Raw genomic sequence first — 26,325 nt, 5'->3', positions numbered from 1 at the left:
TCTATATACGACTCGACTTGACTTATTTGCACTGCCCTCTTCTCACACCACAAAAGAAACGATCGTATCAAGCCCCCGGTCACCAACTCGTTTAGACATGACGTCATACTCTTTGTGAGAACAGGAAAACATTGAAGGTGTAAAACAAAAATCACTATGAAACAAAAAACGTCCATCTCTATAACAAATCTACTGGGCTTAGGGAGTCTTGGACGAGGTCAGCCCTCGCATTCTCTCCACTATTTATACATTTCATGTCAGCGGCCCTCATGTTTTTAACACGCAGTTGTCCAGCTCCAGCGCCTTCTTAACAACCAAAAAGATCCCTCCTCCTCCACTATTTCATATACATTTTTATAATGCAATGGTTGTTCGGACACAGCTTATGTCATTTCTGAATCCCAATAACATCCTTGAAATATTCACATTTTTGGGGCCTCCACACAGGCTAGAATCAGCCCTGCTCGAAAATTCTTATGAGTTTCTCCTCGTTAAAGAGTTTGGAGAGTGTGCACTACTACTTCTATTAGACCTCATTACTGCTTTGACACTGTTGATCATGCGATACTCATTGATCAAATAATGGATTCGCTATTGGTTGAAGAGCTTTTAAGCTGGCTCACCTCAAAAATGATAATGAAAACTCCTTCAATATAAGCACTTTCTCCTTTCATCCTCAACACAGGAACCATGTGGGGTCAAATCTTCTCAATTGACATGCCCACTGGGTCAAATAATATAAAAGAATTATAGATAATTCCAGTGTTACAAAGATGATACACAGCTTTACCTTGGCCAATACAGAGGATCTCCATCATGAGGACATAACTAGATGGTCAAAAAACGTTCTACAATTAAATGAAAACAAATCTGAAACAGTTTTTATTTGGCTCTCCTGATTCCAGACTATTAGTCAAAACCTTGGCCAGGTTAAACTGTCTGCCAAAAGTCTTTGCCTAGTATTTGATATAGCATCAACAATATTTATTCTCATTTCATAATTTCAAACAAGTTATCCATGATTTTGTCTCGACTGGATTTCTGTTACTCCCTATACTTTGGTGACTCTTAAAAATAGTCCACGATCCTGCTGACAGGCTTCTGACTTGCTCCAGGAAGAGGAACCACATGACTCCTGTGCAGGCCTCTCTTCTCTGGCTCTCCATGCGCTTTGTGGGGTGTTTATAAAGTTAGCACCTGTCTATTTGGCCGTGTGTGTGTGTTAATTTATTGTTGCCCTGTTTAGACATCTATCCACTCTGATATGATGTTTCTAGTGTGTACCCACTATGCGATATCTTTGCACTGTACAGGGATTTTATCAACTAGTTATTTTAAATGTGCTGTAAATTTTATTCTACTGTTTTTAATAAAGCACCACCATTGGGTCACGAAATTCTCTGAAATAGTCCCAGCCTTTTGTGTTAAACTGAAAAATAAGCAGTATAAAAATGCAATAATTGAATTGAGTTGAGGATGTAATACAAGGTAGGCCTATTTTATATAGTATACAACAATGGTATTGCGTTCAATATTTTCCAATCAATTATCTACTAAAGCAGAAAATGGCTTACATTATCTCTTGTATGCAGATCAAAAGTTGTAGGCTGTACGGCATTCCCCACGTGCAACGTTTATATCAAGGGAAATAAAAAGAAAACATGGTCAGGTATTAATAACTGCTTGTTTGCTTCAATCGTCCAGTGGAAACATTGTTTATTATCCAATCTTTAAGCATTATCAGTGATCTTAATACAATCCTAAATTATGAATTATGTACAACACACAAAAACATCATTTCTGCAGACTGTGTGGTAAAACTGCATTCCAATTGACTTATTAATTGAATCAACAATTATTGCAACAAGAGCAATGTCCATTAACTGTCCATTATCTAGAGAAAAGGGCTACATGACTAAATTGCAATACACATACAACAGCTGACTATGGTTATCGTACTGAGTATGACCACAGAGTATTGCAGCCGTTTTGCCGCTACAACAGAAGTTGAAGTGGTGTGATCACTTCTATGCAGTGAGTGATGGAAAGAAAGGGGAAGGTAGGAAAATGGGGTGTGCTTCCACTCACAGATCAGTACAGGTGTGAAACAACAGGTACCAAGGTCCGCAAGAGACAGGTTAGTGATTGGTTTATGTGTGGTGAAGCACACTTTACATGGATATTGGATTGATATTTTGCTTGCTCTCTGTTTTAAAGTAAATACATCTGGGATCACTCCTCATGTCTGTACCAAAACTGTTTTGATGGCACTGAATACATTTGAGGCCATTCTTCTTATTAAATGATGTTTCACAATTGCAAGGATGCTTCCTAAGTAGGTAGAAATAATGGGGATAGGGAGGGATAGTGCCATCCTTATTCAAAAATTTCAAGGAGGCATCAGATGGTTCCTTGGATATCCTAGACGGATATCCAATAAGGCTGTGCATCACAAGAACCACCGAGAAGTTGTTCGAATCATGTTTTAGTTACACATGTTTAAGGCTAACTACATGAATTTGTTGATGCAACAACATTTATTTGACCGCTTTCATGTTTCTTACAAATAATCGTTTAATTTAGTCGTTATGAAGAATGAGACAAAACGACAACCAGCTAGCTCCAAATAGTTAATAGACAGAGGTGCTACCTGGACGGGCTACTACTAGTTGAAACACTTCCCCAAAGTAGGTTCCTAACAAGGAATATTCCTAATCAGGTATCAAGGTTACAGGAAGCATCCCTGCATTTGCATAACAGCCCTAGCATCCACAATATGCCCTACTCGCGAGGCGCTTTTGACAAAAGCATCTACTCAATGAACTGAATGCCCATATGGTGAAGGGAAGAGCGTAAATAATAAACACATAATAGCACACCAACGTTGGTATACTTGAATGATGTGTTTGTTTCTAAAGAGTGATGGAAAAGGAGGATATTTTTTACACATTGACAGAAGAATCCAATAGAGCAATTAAAAACAAAAACAAAAACATTGAATACGGTGTTTTTTTTCTTTCTAGGGAGGACATTTTTTCCAAATTTTTTTTACATTGGAGGAGGTATCACAACCTCGTCCGCCTCATCCCATAGACCACCAGGAAAGGATTTGCCGTGATCTTTTGATATAGTCCCCCAGATTGTTGTCGCTTCTGAGGTACTGCGTTATCTTGGCCTGTGATTGGCCAGTAGGAAGTCCTTGTCTTTGCAGGTTAGGCAAAGCTTGAGGTTGCGTAGGGAGCCCCCCGCACAGCAGAAGGCCCACACGCCCATCAGAAACATGATGATGTAGGTGGGCACCAGGCTGCCCACATAGTAGGGGTTCTGGAAGGTCTGAGGGGAGATGGGGAAGAGCCAATCAACAACATAAGAATAAATAAACATCACGTCAATGGGTCCAACACGAGAAAGGGCAAGCAGGTTTAGTCATAGCAAGCAAGCGACCGTGATTCAAGCTTGTGCTCTGGACTGACCCCATTTCCATTGAGGAACAGAATGAAATAAGCACTTTGAGATTCTTGAATATAAAATGCATTATAAATAAAATTTATTATTATTATTATTATTAAATAGGAGAGAAATGGTTCATAGCTTCATCACATGCGGAAGGTTTTAAGACAGTGTTTCAGCTAAACCATATTCCTGCATAGTACACTCTTAATCTGTCAGCAAAAATGGACCATAGGGAAAATCCATACACACCCTCAAACACCTTGGATGATTTTAGTTGGCTAAGGAATAGACGCCTGTGTTGTTTTGATTATTATAAACTTTGAGCACTCTAGGCAATTTAAATTGCATTGCTGCCCGCCTGTAATTTTTTTTTTTTTTAATTAATTTACAACCAATAATGATGTACGTGTTTATTTAGATATAGAGTGAGAAAGTGAGATCCGATCACAAGTGGTCACTCGAGATGCAAGTAGAGACTCATTCTAATGCCAGGTGTGAACTGAGGTACTAAGAGCTTCCCAATTGCAATCGTATCCCCCAAGAAGGTGCATGTTAACACCGGGTGCTAACAGGGCCTAGGTTTCTATTGACCACGGTATTCCCGTCACCCTGCAACTCCAGTGGCCCTTTCTGTGTGAGGGTTGCATATAGAGCGCAACAGCGCAAATAGCATTTGCACACCGACTTACTTGACTGGGCTTGTGGCAGTCAAGTATGCAAATAACTACGCACAATTCCCAAACCCTACATACCAGACATGAAACGAGGAGGTGGCTGGCCACCACGATGACCAGGCACCACCAGCGCTTCTTTTCACAGGCGTCGAAGAACACCACTCCCCAGAACATGTGGAGAAGGATGATGGCCATGGTCATGAAGGCTGCAAAGAAGAAGAGAGCACAGTAAGTCCTCCGTTTTCCCAGAGGAATGAATTCTCCATTAGTTTGGTGATGGCATCAGCTAGCGGCAGTGGTGCACAGCCACCAGCTGATAACATAACCGAAAGAAGTGGTTAGCAATGAAACTGACAAGAGTGTGTCCAGTATCACTTAAGGCCAAAGCAAAGTGATCTTATACAAGTGCTTCCAACGAAACTGCTATGTAGCAACATTTGGGTACCCTGTGTAATAATGCACGACACCAGTGACGCCGAATACGAGGTAACTGATTAAGAAAAAGTAAAGAGAGGTCATCAAGTGTGTGCGGCTGAATTTTAAAAAGCCCAGGAGTCATATTCTCTAGACACTGTTGATCAATTGATCATTCATCAATTGCCTCACATGATATCAACACCATTGAATGATCACAGGGCTAAGCGGCTAGATGGTATTGTACCTGAGGACAGGAAGTAGTGTTGGGAGTCCCCATGGATACCCACGGTGCCCGGTCCCACCGAGTCTGCCAGGATGTTGATCACCGAGAAAGCTCCACTCATGAACCCAAAGCCCAGGCCAGAGACTAAGTCAACACACATGGAGGCATTGCAAATTAGCATGGGTTATAAAAGTAATATGTGCCATGGTTCTGGATATACTTTAAACAATAATCCATCAAACAAATCAAGCATGAATTGGGTTACAGATAATACTTATCCATAAGATGATGTTATACATTTATAATTTAACACTTTTAAAATCCTTATAAGCTATGAAATTAACTTGAAAAGGAATCCAAGAAATAATCAAGCTACATTGCTATTGCTAGCGTGGCCTCTTGTTAACTTCTCTTTGATGCATTATCCTTTTCAGTGAATTGCTAGCCGAGGCAGCACATTCCACCCATCGTGGTATCACATGATAGGTTGAGCCTGTGTGTTCCACAAAAGAGGAATTGTTAATTGTTGCTTTCATTTTTGGAAACGGTCACGTCTGAACACACCATAGGCCAGCTGGCGAATGGAGATAGGCATGGTCTCCTCCTGGCTGAGTGCAAGAAGGCCTTCATTTGCTTTCCTGTGGGACAGAGAGACCAACATCTCAGTGAGTTTCTACATTAAACACTCCATACATTGCATCACATTGAAAATCTCATTGTATTGACCAAACTTAGATCCCTCAGGATGGGAGACAAAGGCAGTATTCTTTCTGTATCTTTTTGAGATTGAAAGGATATTTGACCCAGTATAACATGTTATTGCTTTAGTGAAAACATATAACTAAATAAAATACAAAAAGCAGCTAAATAAACAGTTGTGGACAAAGCCACACTCTTACTTGAGTAGTTTGTAGTAACCGAAGCGGAACAGTTCCTGCAGTAAGACTGACAGCACCACTCCGAATATCAGCAGACCTCTCTGCTGTGGGGCACTCTCCTTGTTGCTGATCTGGACCGAGATGAACCACACCAGCGAAGACAGCAGCAGAGAAACCAGCCAGAAAAAAGCTCTGCCGAGAAAAGGTCACAACACACATACACACAAGTGACCAATTTGGAAGATAACAGAATACTGTTCATTCAGTTCACTTTTGATCAAGGCAACTTTACAGGTGTTGGTTTTAGGTGAGGCATCTTCCGGCTCCTCTTCTGACAGTATGACTGCAGGGTCTAACAAATATGAGCTCATATCGGTCACTGGAATTAAGGTAATAGAATATCGGAAAACTATACATTAAATAACTGAATCAAGACAAGATTGTAGATGCCAAACCAACATCATTAGAATTAATGGTGTATAAAACAGTACACAATGAACGAGAAGATCGATAGGATAGTCACAAGAAGAATAGTCACAAGAAGCGAGCCAGACACTATAGGATTGTATATAGGTAAGTAAGCGGCTCTACAACACAACGCTAGACTAACCAACAATCAAATCCTCGTATTCTTAACCGTGTAACCCAACTTACCCTGCTATCAAGAATATGACCCGTAGCGGATCACGGGCAATAGTAAACAGGAACAAAGCGATGGCGGGTCCAAATGCAATGAATGTGCACCCGAAAAAAACCGATGCTGTCATTTTAGATGTTGATTAAAACCCACTCAAGAGCAGCGCAACGCAAAGCGCCTTGTCTTGTTCTTTCAAAGACCGTTTCACGATAAGGCTACTGTACTGTAAACATTCGGAAAGACGTCCTTTATCGTAGTTGACTGTTTTTCATTATTCTCGACGGTAATTCCGGTTCCCTGTGTCGTCACGTTGTTTTTTCAGAAACACTTCCTGCTTGGATTGGTCGATGTCATGTGACGGGCTTTGGCCCACTTCCATGCCGGTAGGCCATTGGTATGGAAAGCCGATGGGGACAAACTCATGTGGGAAATATCTCCAAACTGGACCACGTAATTACGTGGTCCAGTTTGGACCACGTAAAATTCTAAAAATTCTAAATTTTTATTTAGCACTACTCTTGGCCCGAAGGTAAGGTATATTTCACTTGATAAACACAATTATATCATCTGCTGGCTAACGTATTAAGACGGCCATTTAATAACCATAGCAACTGTTCGTGCCGCACAGTCCCACGCTGCAGACTTGCGCATCAAGAATATTGTCGCAGGTCGTTTTTATTTTTGCCATATAACACATAAAATATGTACTTTTCAATCAGTGCATTTGTCTTTTCCCTTACTTTTCAAAATGTTCCTCACTATCAGACTACTTCCACTAATATGGTTGAATAATAAGTATCACACTATTTCCACTATAATCGTTGAATAAAATGATGATAATGGCTCAAATATTTTTTTATTCTAGCTACCTCCCTATCATTTTACGTCCAACTTTGACAATGTGCCATGGCAATGTACATAAATCATCTAAAAATAGTATATTAACAAATGTAAATACATAATTAGAAAGATTTAATAGTTGTTTATTCAGGTAGACCTGTTCAACTGTTCCAAATACTGTTACTGACTCCGGCCCTCCCAAAGAGCCAGAAAGAGTGATCTGGCCCGCCTAAGAAAAGGTTTGGGGATCCCTATGTGCTAGGAATCAGATCTGTCCGTTATTGTCCAATCCAACACCGACATGCTCCAAGCCCTCTGAGTAGGCCTCCTCAGAAGCCTCAGCAGCAGCCCTGCGACCCATGCCACTGTTCTTTCAGATGGACCCCGTGGTCTGTCTGCGTTCTGTCCCCTCTGCTGGAATCTACGTGACATTATGATGAGCTGGAGTAGGCTGATAAGACGTTCCAGGGTCTGGCTCTCAGTGCGGGCGGTTGCTTTTCTTTCCTGAGCTTGTGTATTCAGATCTTCTATGTGCCAAACAGATGATGTTTCAGGCCCAGCATATTTTCTGGGCTGACGCTGCCTTAGCCTTTGTTCTCGCTGACATTCATCTAGTCTCACTTCAGCTGCAGTCCACTCTTCTAAGGGCTTACACTTGAATATCAGAGTAAGCTCCCCAGTGCCACTGCCCGACAAGGTAAGCCATCTCGGCCTCACACAGCAACATTTACCACTGTCTGGTCGGTCCTCCAGACTTCCACACAAAAACATACATGGGAAGCCTGGAAATAAACCTACGCCCACTGCTTATAATTCCTGTTTCCCACGGTGGTTTATTTTGCCAACTTTTCGACTCTTTGGTGTACGTTTCTTTCAATTCATGTTATTCTCATGCTCACTGTGTTTTCCAATAAATGTTCCTCTTTTATGGTGCTTTTTTAGCCATTTAATTAATTGTGTTCTCGTTCTTTCTGTGTTATCCATTTTATTCATTTTGATTTAATTAATTTTGCTCTTGACACACACACACACACACACACACACACACACACACACACACACACACACACACACACACACACACACACACACACACACACACACACACACACACACACACACACACACACACACACACTATTGTACCAACCCAGCTAAGCAGCCTGACATTGGCACACTTTCTGATGACACCCACCACACACTTAGTCTCCGGCTGGAACCTGCTGAAGCTGCAGCATATATGCAGCAGCTTCGGCAGGATCCAACAGCCGGAGACTGAGTGTCAAGTGTTTCTTTAACAAAGAGGCTTCCTGTAGGGACCCTGTATGACCATGTTTGACCCTCTAGGAGTGTGTTTCAATACCCCTTGAATCCCCTGCTATAGGTTTGTGTTGCAATTCTTTTAGCCGCCATTGGGGGATGGTGTTGTTAACTAGGGGTACATTTAGGCCCCACCTACAATCGCCAACCACAACTGGGTTCCCGGGCACCACAGCAGGGCAATGCTAACGATTGGCCGTAACCATTGTCGCGGCGTATGTTTCTTTCTAACTTCTGATGACAGCTGAACTACTAACTTAAATAACTTCTGTTTGGGCTACAGCCACCAGATCTATTATCTTGTATGTCCTTTAGGCCCTCCTTCATATAAACGAGACCCCTGGTCTCTAGCTTATGCCCAAGTCATTCCCCACTCCTTTGTGTATTTTATTCTCTTTCTGATGACCTCAGACCTGCCCATTTGAATCACTTGCTGTTGGGCTAGATCCTCCAAATGTATAATTATAGTTTAATGTCCTGATTCATATAAAAATACACATTATGTCTCTATCTTAATCCAAAGTCATTCTAAGCCCCTATTCTTGATGATCTTCTGATTACTTCTGAACTAACCATTTCAATAATTTCCATTTGAGCTAGAGACATCAGCTGCATTATCTGTTATTTCCATTAGGCCCTCTTTCATATAAAATGCACCCCAGGTGTCTAGCCTACTCCCAAAAGCCACAATCAATTGTTACTTTCTGGTGTCCATTTTGCGCAGTACATTTTATTGGCCAGTCGGTGGCAGTGTATACACAATATTTGCTAATTTTCTCTTTGGCTAGAGCCTGCACATTTATAATTATTTTACAGTTTTATGCCCTGATTCATATAAAAGACTGTCTCAAGCTGACACCCAAGTCATTCTATGCCCCTATTCATGGTGTGTTTTCTCCTATATTCTGATGACCTCTGACCTACACCTTTGAACAGCTTTCTGTTGGGCTATGTATATTATTGTATTGTTTAATGCCCTGGTTCATATAAAAGAGACTTCTTGTCTATATCTTATTCCAAAGGCATTTTATGCCCCTATTCATGTTGTGGCCATGTTGTGACCCATCTTCTGATGACCTCTGGCCTACACATTTTAATATTTTCTGTGATGTATTCATCACCCTGAACTGGCTTTGTCTCTATATCTTACCATCACTTTGTTCACTCAAAGGGTGAATGGGCAGTAGGAGCAGATGACGCTCCGTATCTTAGCTGAGGATCGAGATTTGAGTCAAAATGAGTCAGGACATGGAGATGGATGCACAAATGTCTATATCCAATATCCCTTGATTAGCAGGTTCCGCACTTTATTTAGTCATGCATTTACTTATTGAACCACGTATGAGATAATTTCATTGTTTGCCAGGTGCGGAGGTCCCACACTAGTCGTATTAGTTAGTCAGTTAACCTCTTCTCCTAAGTTAAACACCCCCTGTTAATTTCTCATCCTCCGTTAATCAACCTAGTTAACTGCTCCTCCAAAGTTAAACTCCCTTGTTAACCTCTCATCGTCAGTTAAACTCTCTAGTTAACCTTTCATCGTCAGTTAAACACCCTAGTTAACCTCTCATCGTCAGTTATACACCCTAGTTAACCGCTCCTCCTAAGTGAAACACCTTAGTTATTAACCTCTCATCCTAAGTTAACTCCCTTGTTAACCTCTCAATTTCAGTTAAACACCCTAGTTAACCACTCCTCCTAAATGACACTCCCTTGTTAACCTCTCATCCTCAGTTCAACACCCTAGTTAACCGCACCTCCTAAGTTAAACTCCCTTGTTAACCTCTCTTCAGTTCAACACCCTAGTTAACCGCACCTCCTAAGGTAAACATCCTAGTTAACCGCTCCTCATAAGTTAAACTCCCTTGTTAACCTCGCATCTTCAGTTAAACCCCCTGGTTAACCGCTCCTCCTAAGTGAAACACCCTGGTTAACCGGTTCTCCTAAGTGAAACACGATGTCGGTGGAGGTGTAGAACTGCTTCGCATGACACTCGTGTCAGCATGTAGGCCACTCTGATATGCAGCCCATGGGAGGGGGGTGCTCCACACGGCAGGCACTGCACGAGAAGGTACATGTCAAACACGTGCAACACGATGGGGATCTTTATATTTTTTTACCTTATTAATATTTCCAATATTTCCATACTAAACCCGTTAGCTCTAGAGTCTTTTCAGCTTTGTGCAGCATCACAACTGTTTGTATGTTTCAATAGGTCATGTTTGACTGTTTCATGAAATTGCTTTCTTGGAAATGTCTATGTAGACAGAACTTGTCCAAACCACCTTTTGATTATGGCTCGAACCAAAGGAATCGATGGACCATATCACACAATTTGCGTTGCCCACAAATATTCTGAATGCAGAATATGTTTTTAGAATACATGAAATGCACACATTGTGTAACATAAGCACTGTGTGACTTTGCACTTAAATATATGCAAAGCAGTGTTAACATGCTGAATACAAAGGGAAGGAAGAACAATCAGGACCTCATCAAAAGGGAATTAACTAGGCCACCTCAGCATGAAGTCTATAATGGAAGATAGCCTCTATTGCCATGGAAATTATGCCCAGATATCTGAGAGCATCATTTAAAAGATACACTACATGCTTGCGTTCACTGTTCAACACACATTCAGATTGAATGCACAGTGGATGATCCCACAGTTTATAGCGACCAAATCAATCATCTTTATGACATCCTAGAGAAATACGTTTTTTACACATTTGCTTTTTTATAATCAAACATTGGCAGCAAAATTTTAACGGAATTAGACAACGCAGATTAGGTTCATGTGGTTATGCAAGTATTTAAGTTAGCTATTCTGGACTCTTATGGACCTGAGGGGCCTCCAGCCATATAGAACATCAGATCCATGTAACGGCGTGCTCAGTAGGCAGCGTAAAAGAGCAGACAATAGTGTTTTATTTACAGCTTGGCAGAAACACAAAGCATAGGAAACAGAACGGACAAAACCATGCAGGGATCCGAGAGCTATCTCGAAGGTGGTGAAAACAAGACAGCCCGAGGTGAAGGGAAACCGAGGGGTTTTGTAAGGATAATGAAAACTTGCATGAACCAACGAGAGACATGTGAGAGTGATCAGTAGATCGCCGCAACAAGGGTATAGATGGAGTGGTGACAAGATATCTGTGCTTAAAACCACCTGCAACGTGAGCCAGAATCCTCAAAAAGGGCTATCCCTAGCTGTCCAAGTTTTACTTAATTTGAGTGAAATAAAGCTGCTGCCCTCGTCTTTAACCAAAATAAATCACATTAAACAAAATTGGTTGGCTTGAACCAATGCCACAGTAGGCAATACAAAAGGCTTTGTTTATAAATACTGAAGATCACCTCCAGCACTGTGTTCCAATATCATGGTACCAAACACGCTCCCATCCACAGCCAAAACTCTCCTCCGGTGCCAACCAGTACCGAGCTGCACTGCCTCCCTCCGTCCTCCACACTCCAGGGCTATATTTAGGTTCATATTTGAATAACTTCCAACCCACTCACCATCATGTCTGCCTCTTGTTCGGTTTCTGCTGTCGATTTCATCAGCACCTACTTCTATGTAACTTTCTTGGTTTTAGTTTTTTTAATTTATTTTGTGGAACCATGGCCCGAGCCAGCAAGCCCATGGGTGTTTGCCTTCAGGGGGGAGCGATGTAAATATACCTCCATGTTTTTTCATATGGAAATGGTTTGGCGTTAAGGGCAATGTTTATAACATGGCACACGTTAGGATGTGTTGCGGAGGGGTTTCAACGCCTTTTAAAGGTGTCAAAAATATGTGTTTGCGAGAGAATCTTTGATCTCATTACATTAAGAGAGACTAGTTTGTAATATGTTTCGAAGTGTATAGAGTTTGCAGATCTTTTTTAAAACTGCTTTGATGCATTGCTTTGAAAAAGCATGTTGAAAAGTAAAAGTAGGAAGCCTATAGCAATGACAAAACATAGGCCTAGACATGTTTTTGCACCATTGCCACTGATGCCATATATACACCGTTATATAGCAGGCCTACTTCCTTCTTGTACTTTGACAATGATAGCATAATAACTGCAGCATAACTACCCGTGTGTGACATACTTGCCGCTCCCTATACAGGCTTATATATCGGGGCCCTAATTAACGGCAACTCTCACACACACTCTCGCTCTCCCCATTTTCCAGGTCATTTTCCAACCTGACAACAGAAACTGCAGGCTTGAAGGCTTTGCTTTATGTGACACCGTTACATGCTAATGATGGCTGCATTATTCATCCGGAGCCGTCCTTGGCAATCCGAATTTAAAATAGCAGCTTGGTAGATTAGCGGACACCACCTACAAACAAAATTGAACCCAGCGCTGCACCGATGTGTGGCGTTGGTTGTGAGTGGAAGAACATTGCCGACAGGATAGCTATTCCCCATTGGCATCAAATGATGGACATATATGCTGAGAAATAGCCCTGGCTTGTTAAACCTGCTCTATCTTCACGGCTTAGCTCCCATCAGAACATAGAACATGGTTAATAGGACATGCGATGGAGAGAGATGTTGGTGGTTGATTGATTTTTATTAGTAGAGTGCATCATTTGAAGTATGCCCAATTAATTGAACGTCAAGAGTGCTGATTAATTATCCTACCATTACCGGTCCTATAGCCATGTGAGAACACGTTTGTCATGGCACACAGAACCTGAGAGTTTACCGCGGCTCATTATAAGGCAGAAACCCTTGCACGCGCCTATACACACACACACACACACACACACACACACACACACACACACACACACACACACACACACACGGTTGAGCTGAGTGAAGACAGACTGAGATATATGCTTTGTGGAGGTGTTTTTGTATAGTGAATGTTAGCGGCAGTCATTATTGTTTGAGGTTGTTGCGAAAAGATTACAGCATCATACCGCTGTCTGTCTGAAACCCATGCTTTCACTTTCCAATACATTGTTGTTCCTTTGCAGGTGCATATTTATAACAACATGTGCATTGGTATAAAGCTTATAAACACAGGTATTTTGTCTGCCATAGAGGCATACTAGTCAATTTATTCATCATACTTAGAAAGGACCAAGTACAGTTAAAAAAATGCAAATGATACCATTTGATGCACCATAGCAAATTATTGCTGCATTTTTTGGATTGCATTGTTCTAATGCAAGTCTTTACCTGCTGAAACGAATGTATAATGTTCATAGCTTAAGATCAACGAGTCGATACCATTGCTAAAAAAAACATATTTTTATTTCATTTCCATGTAATTGATTCTATCACAAAAACATTACAACGTTGTCTTTTATTGTTGATTTTTTGTAACTTCTGAAATAAAAATCTTCTAATACATTCAAAAATATGTTAGATTAATATAAAACCAATCCGGTTGTGCATCAAAGGGGATTGGACAACAACTCTACTGGCAATCACTGTGGATCACCACCAAACTTTATAACAATAAATATTACTAATACCATTTGGAATATTTTACTTAGACACACACACACGCGCGCACACGCACAAACACACACACACACACACACACATACACACACACAGGTGCAGAAAGGAAACGCCACCGCATTTTATGATTAGCTGACAAAAACGCCACGTTCTATTTCCAAAATCAGGAGCGGGAACAAACACACAGAGAAAAGATAGAAGATCAAACCATAACCTCATGCACCGACAGATCACCAGAGTGAATGGCTGGCATTTCAACTGGCTATAAATACACTGCGCAGACAGGGCCTATTAGCACACATAGCAGGACAATGTAGAAAACAGACCACAAACAAACTGGCTCAGGGACAGGTTTCTTTTTAAAACAGCCTTGTCATTTGCAGCGACAGAGAAAGGAAAGTAAAACATCAATTTCTCGTGGTCACTCGACAACATGCAACTAATACAGTCTGGCCCTCCATGCAAAGCTTTGAGGGCGGCCGATAGGACCTCTTCGTCTCAGTTTTGGTGTCCTCTCCATAGTTTTGCAGCAGGCCTCGGTGAAAACCGTGACCCACGACCCCCAGAGGGAGTCGCTGGACCTGCCAGGTTTCATCCCCTGTAGGCTACGGTGACGGGGGGGTCTTCAGGGAATTACAGGAACCCCCCTGGCTACTGGTTCCTTGGTACTGCGGAGAGGAGAGCGATGACATCATCACAAACATGTGAACATTCCTTTTGAATTCAAATGAACGCTTGATAGGAAAGTGAAACACATTTGAGTATGGTGTGGTCCCATGAATTATTAACTAAAAGGAAAAAGTTCACAAAATACAATGAAATATTAGACCACATAGAGAACAATATATATGACGCAATGTTCTTCTCTTCTCTTATTCTATTGCATTAAAATATCAACCTCTTCAATTGTTAAGACAATGGCATGATGCCACTGACAGCCAAAGTGGTTCACTCCACTTGAACAGACAGGCATATTGTACACATGTCATAATAACTCTATCAACGTGTTGGAAAATTCAAATATAAATAATGCATGTATTCTCCCTCTCTTTCACTCTCTCTTTCTCTGTAAGAATTTAGAATGGAGGAACATTGGAACAGAATACTTGATGGCAAGTCTTGATATATATTTCTTCATGGGTCTTCACCACCATCTCAATCGTCTCCACCTCTAGTCCTTTGAGCTGCACACAATAAAGCCATTATTGCAGGCTGAGTGCACAGGGTCATAACTACTCTACTGCTCAGCCCGCTTGCTTCTCTGCTTCTCTGCTTCTCACAATCCCTCTTCTCCACCTTTCACCACTGCCTTTACCGCAGGTCATATCAAGCCCCTTCATGGATCTTCCACTCCTTCCCCTTCCCCCCACACACGGAGGAAGATACAATGTGTATGGTAGTGTGTGTGTGCAAGCGATGTTAGGGATTCTACATGAATAAGGAGAAACAATTGCAAAGTGTTTTTTTTGGAGTCCTGAGATTCTTCCTATTGAGATATGGGAATCGTTTTTATAGTCTCTAGTAGTCTATACACACGCACACGCACACACACACACACACACACACACACACACACACACACACACACACACACACACACACACACACACACACACAATAATAGCTTTCATTACATATCAGCTAGGATAGGATAGGACTAAGTACCGATTTCCCCCTCCCCCAGATGCTAGTGATGCATCAAGCTATACAGCGCATGTCCACATGCAAATAGGCACACACACACACACACACACACACACACACACACACACACACACACACACACACACACACACACACACACACACACACACACACACACACACACACACTCACCTCAACGAGAGGGTGCCAGTGGGCAATGGGCTTCCTGGGGTAAGTGAGCATTTCACTCCAGTGGTCTCGACCGAGGGTCTCTGCGTCGTTCCCAACCCGACACACACCGATCACCTCGTTGTGGCCCACCCTGTAGGACACAGCAGACCCACAATCACACACGCACGGCTGAAACAACTCCGTTGACATCAGCAGCATGGACGTGACCAGTTACTTTTGAAAAGGGAAGCGTGACATGGACATATTGATGTCATAATCATAATTAAGGCCATGTGGGGGATGCTTTTATCCTAATACAATACCGTGAGTGCATATGTTCTTAGCCAGAGGGACTTCAGTGCGATTTATACCCAAAACCCTGACTATGTGAGAATGCACTCCCAGTAGAGATAGACAGTTTAATGGGGTTTAAGGGGGATCTGGTGGCTAAAGAAAAGCGCAACACTGCATTATAAGCCAGAAGCCGGTCATTTGAAGGCTTTTCTAACATCCCAGAGACCCCCCTGGAAACAGGTTTGAGGCAGGGGCTATTAGAGGAGGAAAGGCCGGGAAGTGGTCGATGTGAGAGTAAGAGGAGTGATCTCCGGGTGCCGCTCACCGGTCGTAGTCCATCACCGCAATCAGCAGGCTGATCTGGTCAATGTTTTCAGGGGGAACGTCGAAAACAATGGCTTCGTTGTAGACGGGATTCAGTGTGTTCCTCTTGGTGGAGGTTTTTCTTTTCTTCAGCCGCCGCCCCTCACACATTAGGGACACCTTGACATACGGATCTGAATGAGAAGACGGGGTGGTTGAATCAAAACAAACAAGTCTCGGAAAAGGAGTCGCGGTTATAAAGAGAGGGACTCAAGTCAAGCTGTCCATCGTTACCCGATGCCCCAGTGATATCCATCGCTTTGAGATTGCGAGCCTTTATCATGGTGATGGTCAGTCGGCCCGCGGTAGGGAGGTAACACAGGGAGCACATCAAATCGCCCAAGTCCACGTTATCCTGCAGGAAAACACATCGTATTAACACACCGGCTTCATGCCGTTCTGGAGGATCGTGATTAGGCTTTCATTCTGCTGCACAAAGGCTTTCAACACAATCAAGCAATCTGTGAAGATATTAAAAGCAATTAATGCGGACGGTCTTACCGACTTTGGCTGGCTAATGTCGTGCAATGGATACAGATGGGATTGCAATTGTAATTGCCAAGTTTATGATTGCGTTTTATGGGTGACATGCATTATGTTTGCATTTGTTAAGCCATGACCACATTTCCCTACAAGTTCAAAACATTCAAAACTCAACCCTTCTGTTTGTAAACATATATAAATAAGAGCAAGGGTACCAATAAAGAATCCTCCAGAAAACATTCACTTGAGGAGAAGGTCCCCGTAGCAAATGCTCCAAGATTAAATGTTTTTTGGCAAATTCTGCTGCTGAAATGCAAAAACTCAATTACCGCCTTCGCTCAAAATAACTAAACTAAGGTAGTGAGAAGCATGAAGAATCTGCCCACCAAAATATCCTATGAATCGTTCTAATAGACCAGCCAGTGCTCTCCCACATGGTTCAATTGTTCCAGGAAGATGAATACGCACTCCCAAAGGCACTGAATTTATTTGTTACAATAAGTCAACAACACTGATACAGAGTGTTTGGTGGTCCCTAACATGGGTCTTTCAACCCTTCCACCCTGCAGTAAATAGAAAAAAGAGGAGGTCCTCTCTGCACGTTCACACACAGGCTGCAGGATTTCAGTGTTTACTGAAAATGGCGGAACCGGCAAAGCTAACGTTTCCAGCACTCCAAGGAACAGACAATCACCTGGCAACAACTGGATCGGAAGGCACAAGACCGAAGAGGATGGAGGGGTTTCATCGATGACCTATGTTCCCTAGGGAACTTAAAGGCCTAACTAACTAACTAAGGAACAGACAAGAGTAATACAAAACGTGTATTTATTTCATTGTGGCCCTCGATCAATTGAAAAACATGTGGTGACATGAGGAAGAGGGAGGGGAGCGCTAGCTGCCAAAAAACGATGGAATCGCTTTCAGCGCTTTCAACACCGATATCTCCCTCGGCATACTAGAAACATTTGTGCATCCATGCAACACTCTTCCATTCAAATGAACTTGGCAAATCCATAGTACTGTAAGGCCCAATCCCATTTTTACCCCTTACCCCTTCCCCTTACCCCTTCAAAACAAGGGGGAGGGGTAAGGGGTAGAAATGGGATTGGGCCAAAGTCTGTTAAAACATTATATGACTTAAGAAGATTACTTGTTGGGCTAGACTCAGATCGGTCGAGGTTATATTCTCAAACCAACAGGTCTCCATTTAAGAGTATTACAAGTAGCAAAAGGAAAGTTTGGATTATCGTGTGCCCATATGGAAACTTCAGAGGTTCCCTCAGGGAAACGCTGCCATTTAGATTAATTAAAAGTTGTTTTTCAGATTGCAGGGCTCAGACTCCCCCCTGACCAATCTAGAGGATTTAAGCAACTCTAAGACTAGAGAATAATGAGACCCAAAACACACATATAAACAAATCACTAACATATGTATTTATATATTTTACTGCTACTTTAGTACTACTAATCATAAAACAAAACGTGCAAGGATCCATAATTCATACTTTGCTTGCAGATTTCTTTACAAGACAATTATCAACAGTCCATTACGAACCCATGCTGCCCAAACACATGTGTGTTTGCAAGATCGTTTGTGAATGTGTTCCTGTTGTGCACACATTTCCCCACAAACGCTTTCCCACATTCTGATGTGGGAAAGCTGGACTGTCGCCTCACAGAAGCGAGAGTTCAGCAGAGTCCGAGGTCTCCGTCCTGGAGACGGAGACCTCTGTTCCTCTGGTGGGTCATGGCCCTGAATGCCTCTACCATAACCATTTTCATCCTTCATAACCGACTATCTCCTCCTTGCTCCGACCTCCAGGGTCTTATCCACACATCCGTCATGATATTGCAGTAACTTGGCAATGGTCCAAAAGATCGATCCCAGCTGTCATCCTTTCTCCCGGTCTATTTATGTCTACACCAAGTGTCAAAGGTCTTCTTCCATCACGTCTTCATGGCATTTCTCATTGCAGCTTTCACCCCTCTGTGTCGTGGATGGTACACGGTGGGATTAGCAGCCCATTACTGCCACTGGCGTTACCGTTAGTGAGTCAATGCCCCTGTGAGTATGTGATCAAACATCACAGAGCTCTAAAACAAATGATGTTAGAGCAGTTATTCTGTTGGAGGCTAAAGGGATAAAGATGATGGGATTATCTAGATTAACAGGAATAAAGAGGTGTCAAGTCGGGTGCATATTAATAATATATTAATAAGACAAGCAAACACACACACCACACACATAGACACAAATCCCTGCACACATTCCGTCCCCCCCCCCCAGAAATGTAGTAGTGTAAATATTGTTTTAATTTTGAGGCCAATGTTGTAACAATGAGGATGCTGAAAGACAACTCAATTAATGATTTATGTTTCTGACCCTGTAATAATTGGCTGCAATATGATACAAGAATAACAATGGGAAAATGCTACGGGATGTATTACGATGGCGGAAAAGACAAGATCCAAATTAGGTGACTTTTTGATGATCACTTTGAAAATGAAATAGGCATGTAGGCTGTTGTCCTCAGCCTACATGATGCCCTGGCTGACCCCTACTGTTAGCTATTGAATGTCCTGTATCTTAATCCACTGTCACTTTTGAGAAAAGTCTCTCTGCTCATTGACTAAATGACTAAATAGTAATGAATTAGTCATGGGACAGGTTCTTATCTCATACATTTATGAATACGTTTTACATGTAAAAAAAACACATCTGCCGACTCACCGTGGAAACATACTGGATGTCTCGGCAGAGTCTGGTCTCCCGCGGGAAATCCACCAGATCCAGGAAGTTGTCCACCACGACCTGTCCAATGATGTCGTGGCGCGAGAAGCGGTCAAAGTCATAGACGCTGAAATGGAGCTTGCGCGTGGGCAACTCCGAGTACGCCACGGGGAACAGGAAGACCTCGTCGAACACCGGGTTGAGCGTCTTGCGGTGCACCTTGGTCTGGTGCTTGGTCATGCGGTCCGGGAGCAGGTAGATCTTCACGTAGGGGTCGGAGGTCCCCGAGAAGTCCTTGGCCGGCAGACCCTCCGCCTTGTGGATCTTGACGATGAGCTGCTCCAGGTCGCAGTCGAACCGCAGGATGAAGTTCAGGCGCCCGCAGCCCCCGCCCCGGCGACCGCCCTCCTCCCCCTCCAGGGAGCGCTGCTTGTAGAGCTCCGGTTTGAGCCGCCCCAGACCCAGCCCGGTCAGGGAGTCCTGCCTCTGGAACTGAGCCACGTTGAAGTCCGGGTTGGACAGGTTCATGTGCCTGCGGATGGGACCTTGTCTGCGGAGAGGCGGAATGGGGGAAAAATACCAAAAATGGCAAACAAACGTGATATTCATCGGTTCAATGATTTAAAGGTCCCATATCATACCACCGCGTGTGAGTGTAATTAGCCGTTAGAAGCCGTTAGAAGCCGTTTTGAAAATCTGTCTCTAATGATATCACAAGTGGACAGGTCCACCTAGACGTGTGCCGGATAGATCAGTCTACCAGCCTACCCATTGCACCGTAGCAAACGTTGATCATATCTCCGCCACACATCTCTCCGTCACACTAGGTGATCTAGGTGGAGACGCCCACTTGTGATGTCATAAGAGACCGATTTTCAAAACGGCGTGTAACGGCTAATCACACTCAAACCTGGGGTCATGTCATGGGACCTTTAAACGATTGGAAGATGCCAAAGCGCTTCATATCAGTTGATATCATGTGACAAAACGTATCAATCGTCAAAAAGGACAACACAACAACAACTATGAAAAGCAAGTCACCACAGGTAAGCATGTTAACCTCGGACCGACCGCACACTCACCCGATCTCTGCCATGGTTCGCCCAGAGGGGGGCGGTTCGGTGGTCTGCCTCTGTATGCGGGGGTTGGTGTGGACGCCGTTCTCCCGGGTCTTACACTGGGCGTCCAGGGCGATGTCCGGAGACGTGTGGCTGATTTTCATCGCGACCTCCGGGGTCGGCAACACCTCGAGGGGCGGGGACACCGGCGTGGGCGGGGCCTCCACCACCGACACCACCGACGCCACCGGGGTGGGCTCGCGGGCGGGGGGGAACGTCACGCGGGACTCACGGCGGACGTGGGGCGGCGGGTCCACGGCCGTGTACACGGGCTGCCGCGGGGCCAGGTTGTGCGGGGTCAAAGGTGCCATGGTGGGGTTGTAGTGGCCCTGGGACTCCTTGGTCCTGAGCACGACACCGCGCTCCCTCCATGGTATCCAGCAGAGCTTCCAGGAGACGAAGAGGGACACTCCAAACAGGGCCAGGCCACAGGCTGTCACTACCAGGGAGAGCAGGCTCACCGACACATCTGGCGGGAGGGAAATCAACAGGATGCAGCAAAGACGATGTTCGAGTCATTCGGTGTCAGATGAGGAAGCAGAGGCATGATCGCTGACGACAGAGCAAAGTAATTTCACGTCAAGATTATTGCTCTGGGAATTGTAATGTAAAAGCTCTCGGTTTGACATCTACAGCAGGGCTTCCCTTCCCGTTCTCCGTTTTTTCCGTGCTTGAAAGGGAAAGAACAAAATGATGAGATGGCGCTGAAACACTTTGTACTTTATGTTCTGTAGAACGCACCAAGTGAGGAAATTCTTGGTAGAACAATCTTTATATAATATCCCATGTCAGCCTCTGTCTCCCTCACACCCCGGTACGGCATCGGATAGCATGGGATGTCTAATGACCTGTAAAATCACGTATAAATGTCAAGAGTCTTGAAGGAAGAAGAGTCCTGAATATTTGTGAGAGAAAATGCAAGGATGCTTTCGTAGTGTCGTGATATTATGAGAAAGAAATTTAGGACAAAAAATGTAGCTGTGTTGGAGGCTTGCTTATGCAGATGCATAACTTCCTCATACCACTGCTTGATAGATCATAGTGTTCTACACTGCTAACCAGAAGTAATGTGGTAGCTGAGAAATAGCTTTTATGCCTTAATTTTTTCTTTATTTTTTTGGGATGTTACCTCTAGGCAAAAAGCGAAGACAATTACCCTTCATGTGCAAAACTCGTTCCACATTTTGCCTTGAGTAAAATAGATATCTGATGTACTCACTGTTGAATTTCTTTCAAGTCTTGCTTTAATGATTTCATCATGAATGATTTCTAAAGTGATCTTTAAAGCAAGCACAACACTAAATTAAGTTATACAAATATAGACTATTTGATTTGGGACATTGTAATTAAAATCAATAAAAAACAACGAACTATATATAAATAACAAAGTCTATTTATAACCTATTGATAAACTGCTTTGATGTTAAAATGCACAGGTGACCATCCAACGTAGCGCTCGTTTCAGTAGCCGCTGTGTAGATGCACGGGAATCCGCGTGAGGCCTTGTCTCCCTGTGTGCTCCGGAGGAATCTTCCTAAGGTTGAAGGACCGGGATCATTGATTCTACAGACCTGAGGGACATGGCAGACAGCTCTGCACACAGGCCGGGACTGAATGCTCTATAGACGCAGCCTATAGAGCTCATGGACTGAGGCAGCCCCTCCACAGAGGAGTGATCTAAATTTAGAGCCCCCTCGCATCAAAGTTTCAGTAAGAGGCGGAGCCTAGGTCACCCATCGCCAAGCACGCAAGAGTTGAGGAACTTGAACCTTAAAAGCGTGAAGTGTTCTCGTATGATCCCATCGCATAAATGCTGGACACATCATTTTCATGCATGTGGAGGGCCTGGAATGTGTTTAACTAAGTCTGCGAATGCATCCACTAGAGGTATTTATAAGGAACAGAAGGCCATAGTCATGTAAGAAATTATGCTTAATGAACTGTCGCCCTCTAAAATATTAGAGGTAGGCTACTGAACAGGAGCCGTTAAAGATAACGGAATAGGCAATATTTGCTTCCTTAACTTTGCCTTTCCATGCCTATGAATCTATGTTATAAATAACCCTAATATGAGTAATTAAAAATGTCTATGATTGATCAATTATTTATTTCACTGATATTTGGGAATGAGTGACGCATATTTAAATGAATCGTATTGAAGTCGTATTCAAAAATTGTAAAGAAATGTAACGCAAGCACACACACACACACACACACACACACACACACACACACACACACACACACACACACACACACACACACACACACACACACACACACACACACACAGTCACTCATGGTCAATCTGGCACATGTCTCTGGAATTGGATTCAGTCATTTTCCCAGCGCGTCTCGCTCTCTTTCAGTTCCTGGGCATTGAATTAAGGCTGCCTGCTGCCACACAGCCTGATGACATATTTCACCACAGCTACGAACAGCAACTCGTGGCGTGCTCCCTCATTCTCCGAATGAGTTAGATAAACCTCGCCAGCTATGACACATTCTTTACATTAAAAGTGCACGAGGAAAGGAACCCCACGTAGAAACGATTTATTCTGGGGTCCCCCCCTTGCCAGCAGGGGGGGGGGGGGGGGGGGGGGGGGGGGGGCACGGCATGGGCGGTAGTGCGATTAACAAATTACGCCGCTTGAACTGGTTTTCCCCTGGTTTTATCAGGCGCTCATTGCGTTGGTTTGCAGAAAATCAAGCATCTTATTGGCCACATTTGGTTCTTATTCGGACACGCATCCTGCAGGGACCGCGCTGTCAGTGTGAAGGTAGGAATCAAGGCAATGATTACGTCAAGTGATGCAAAAATAAAGGAATGTGCAAGAAGCAGTGACATCTACGAATGAAAACCCCCAGCCCCCCGACACCCATCCCCCCAAGCCGCTGCCTACACAAATCACATGATTTCGTTAATGCATTCAGAGATTAATTAAATATTAAAATGTGTAGTGTCTACAACATTACAAATATCGACTCCAACAAAAAAAAAAAATAGGCCTACGTGTAAAGCTATTCTACATGAAGTAGCTTAGTGGACCAATTTACAAATCGCACGGGTAGTAAACCATTGTTAAAAAATATAAATAATAATGAGCAGACCTATATGGGACACAATTCAAAGCCAAATGCAAAAACAGGATTGAAACGCTACTATAAAAACAAAACCTTATACAGTGCAACAAGTTATCTGTTCGGCGTTTTGGGTTGTTAGGAGTGGCTACCCCTATAAGCAGACTATCTCCTAAGTGGCAAGCAGGTTGAGAAGTGGACATGCAGCGGACCGGTTCCTCCTCACCTGAATCCGTGTGGCGCGGCCTGGCGAGGTCTCGGAAATAGTAAATGAAATCCAGGCAGTGGTCGTTCTGCACTTCCCCTCTTGAGCAAAGATCGGACAGAAGTTCTAGTGCCGTTTGACAAATCTCATAATCTATGTCTCCAGGCATTTCCCACCAGCATGCTTAGAAATGCAGGGGCTCGGAGGCACCACCACACCACACCGCACCAGTGCCACACACCGCTCCGTCCGCCACCACGCTGCTGCTGCTTCTGCTGCCCGAACACCGATAGAGAGTCAAGAAGAGCTCATTCACAAGCACGTAACCTTACAGCCAGCCGGGGATACGAGGAGGCATTTTTGTGAGGTGTCAGCAACAAAAATGAATATCGGTCGTGAAATCCTGAGGCGAAGCAACAGTTCCGATACATTGAAATGGATTACTTTCAACAACAAAGTCAAATTTCAAATGAAACTCCTCGGTTCTCCCACAGAGTCACAGATGTGCCACCGGTTGAATCCACGCGTCGCCGCTGAATGCTGCTGCGCCGTGTGCTGTGCAGGTGTTGGAGCGACGCGCTCCTTAACTACCGCACACGGACCGGCGCACTAGTGCGCCAATAGCAGCCCCTGTAGTAGCTCAGTCATTTTTTTTTATTTTTATCAGACGTGTAACACGAGCCACGCGTTCACGACGTAGCCTATCTATAATAAATAGGCCTACAATTCTAATAATAACGCCACTTTATGTGAAATCAGAGTTCATCTTATAGGCCTACTTCAAGATTGAGAGTTTATTGAGTGGCATGCTTTTGTAATAAGAGCGATAAGCATGTCGGACTATGCATGTCGACAAAGGTATCCATCCCTGTCAGGAGGGTTGAATATTGGTTGTATGGTGCGGATAATTGCTGATGCTTATCGCTGGTGAGAGCGCTCCTTCAGCGCTCCCGGTGGGTAATCCTGGTCATCCTCATTTAAAGAGACAGCAGGAGAGAGTGAGAGAGTGAGAGAGAGAGAGAGAGAGAGAGAGAGAGAGAGAGAGAGAGAGAGAGAGAGAGAGAGAGAGAGAGAGAGAGAGAGAGAGAGAGAGAGAGAGAGAGAGAGAGAGAGAGAGAGAGATCGTGGGTATATTGGAACTAAAAGATAGTGTTCCTTTATTTCATCATAATGAAAGCCTATTGAATAAAATTAGCTTTGATATGTTTTTCATTGCTATTTGATTAGCATGATTATTAAAAATAAAGTACAATGTTTATTGTTGTATGATCCATCTTATATTTCTCAAGGGACTAAATATCAATATTAGGAAGAACAAGAGGTATTCGGTGACTCAGTGATTGACGTCTGCATTACTTGTTACATTCATTATATGTGGGTGTGCGTGTGCGTGTGTGTGTGCTTGTGCGCGCCCGTGTGTGTGTATGTGCATGTGTGCGCGCGCGTGTGTGTGTGTGTGTGTGTGTGTGAACTTTTCCCATGTCAATCAGAAAACCAATTGGGATTTCACTGAGAGGCTAAATAGCAACACAAATCAGTCGAGCATAAACTACACACAATATGCACACTCATACCTCCCCGGGCCTGTTGATTATGCATGTGTCGTCCCTGTACTCATTCTGGGACGAATGTGACGGCAGACACATTTACAGCAGACCAATTTATGTTTTCCTGTTTGTGCTTCGCTATGAAAATATTTGCATAACATCACATTCATTTTGTATCCATGGAAACAATTAAGCAGCAGGGATTCTTCCTTCCTCTCATTTATTTTCCTCCATTTCGCTTAGCTGTTCTGATGATTTTGCAAGCTAACATTCCCCTCATCTTCCTCCTTCTATTCTCTACAACTTGTTCTGCTACTGGCATGTAGCCCATAACATAAAAAGTGTTTTTTTCTTTATCCCTGGCTGAACCCCATGTGTACCACAGTGAAGGGACCAGAGAAGTCAAATCAATATGAAAAAAACATTTTTGGTAACTTATTGTTGCAGTGCGCTAACTCACAAATGGTGCACGCTTGTTCATTGGCACACTTGTGCGCTGGTTTGAGCGTTGATAAGCGGTCCCCATTAGATCTAGGTCGAGGTCTGATGAGGTCGGACCAAGCGTTTAGTTCAAAACGCTGCCGTTCTGAACAGAGGCACTGCCCTGCCAGTCACCTCTGTCAGTTGTTCCAGACCAGCCTCCTTCAGAGTCACGTGTAGATTACAATGCAATGTTCCAAGGGTTTGCTTGTACACCTCGGCATCTGTTTGCCTTTATTCATTTCATGTGTGAATTATGTTTTCAGCCCCCCGTACCTCTATCCAATTTTAAT

The 26,325-nt window shown here is 43.4% G+C and overlaps 2 protein-coding genes across 2 annotated transcripts; both read right to left on the bottom strand.

Annotated features, from left to right (window-relative positions):
* Positions 1-1,699: 1,699 nt before the first annotated feature.
* aph1b (APH1B gamma secretase subunit) lies at positions 1,700-6,646 on the bottom strand. The gene is made up of 6 exons (XM_060071030.1): positions 6,300-6,646; positions 5,667-5,837; positions 5,332-5,405; positions 4,789-4,911; positions 4,206-4,333; positions 1,700-3,333 (listed from the first exon to the last, which is right to left on the bottom strand). Exons 1-6 carry the CDS (start codon positions 6,410-6,412, stop codon positions 3,166-3,168), a joined length of 777 nt encoding a protein of 258 aa, XP_059927013.1. The 5' UTR covers positions 6,413-6,646; the 3' UTR covers positions 1,700-3,165.
* A 7,035-nt stretch (positions 6,647-13,681) lies between these two features.
* Positions 13,682-24,605, bottom strand: syt9a (synaptotagmin IXa). The gene is made up of 7 exons (XM_060072096.1): positions 24,027-24,605; positions 20,684-21,188; positions 19,602-20,151; positions 16,619-16,739; positions 16,347-16,518; positions 15,749-15,878; positions 13,682-14,580 (listed from the first exon to the last, which is right to left on the bottom strand). The coding sequence occupies exons 1-7, from the start codon at positions 24,172-24,174 to the stop codon at positions 14,518-14,520; spliced, it is 1,689 nt and encodes a 562-aa protein (XP_059928079.1). The 5' UTR covers positions 24,175-24,605; the 3' UTR covers positions 13,682-14,517.
* Positions 24,606-26,325: the final 1,720 nt, after the last annotated feature.

The sequence above is a fragment of the Gadus macrocephalus genome, chromosome 14 (assembly GCF_031168955.1).
Source record: "Gadus macrocephalus chromosome 14, ASM3116895v1".
Taxonomy (NCBI): domain Eukaryota; kingdom Metazoa; phylum Chordata; class Actinopteri; order Gadiformes; family Gadidae; genus Gadus; species Gadus macrocephalus.
This window is presented reverse-complemented; position numbering and strand designations above follow the sequence as displayed.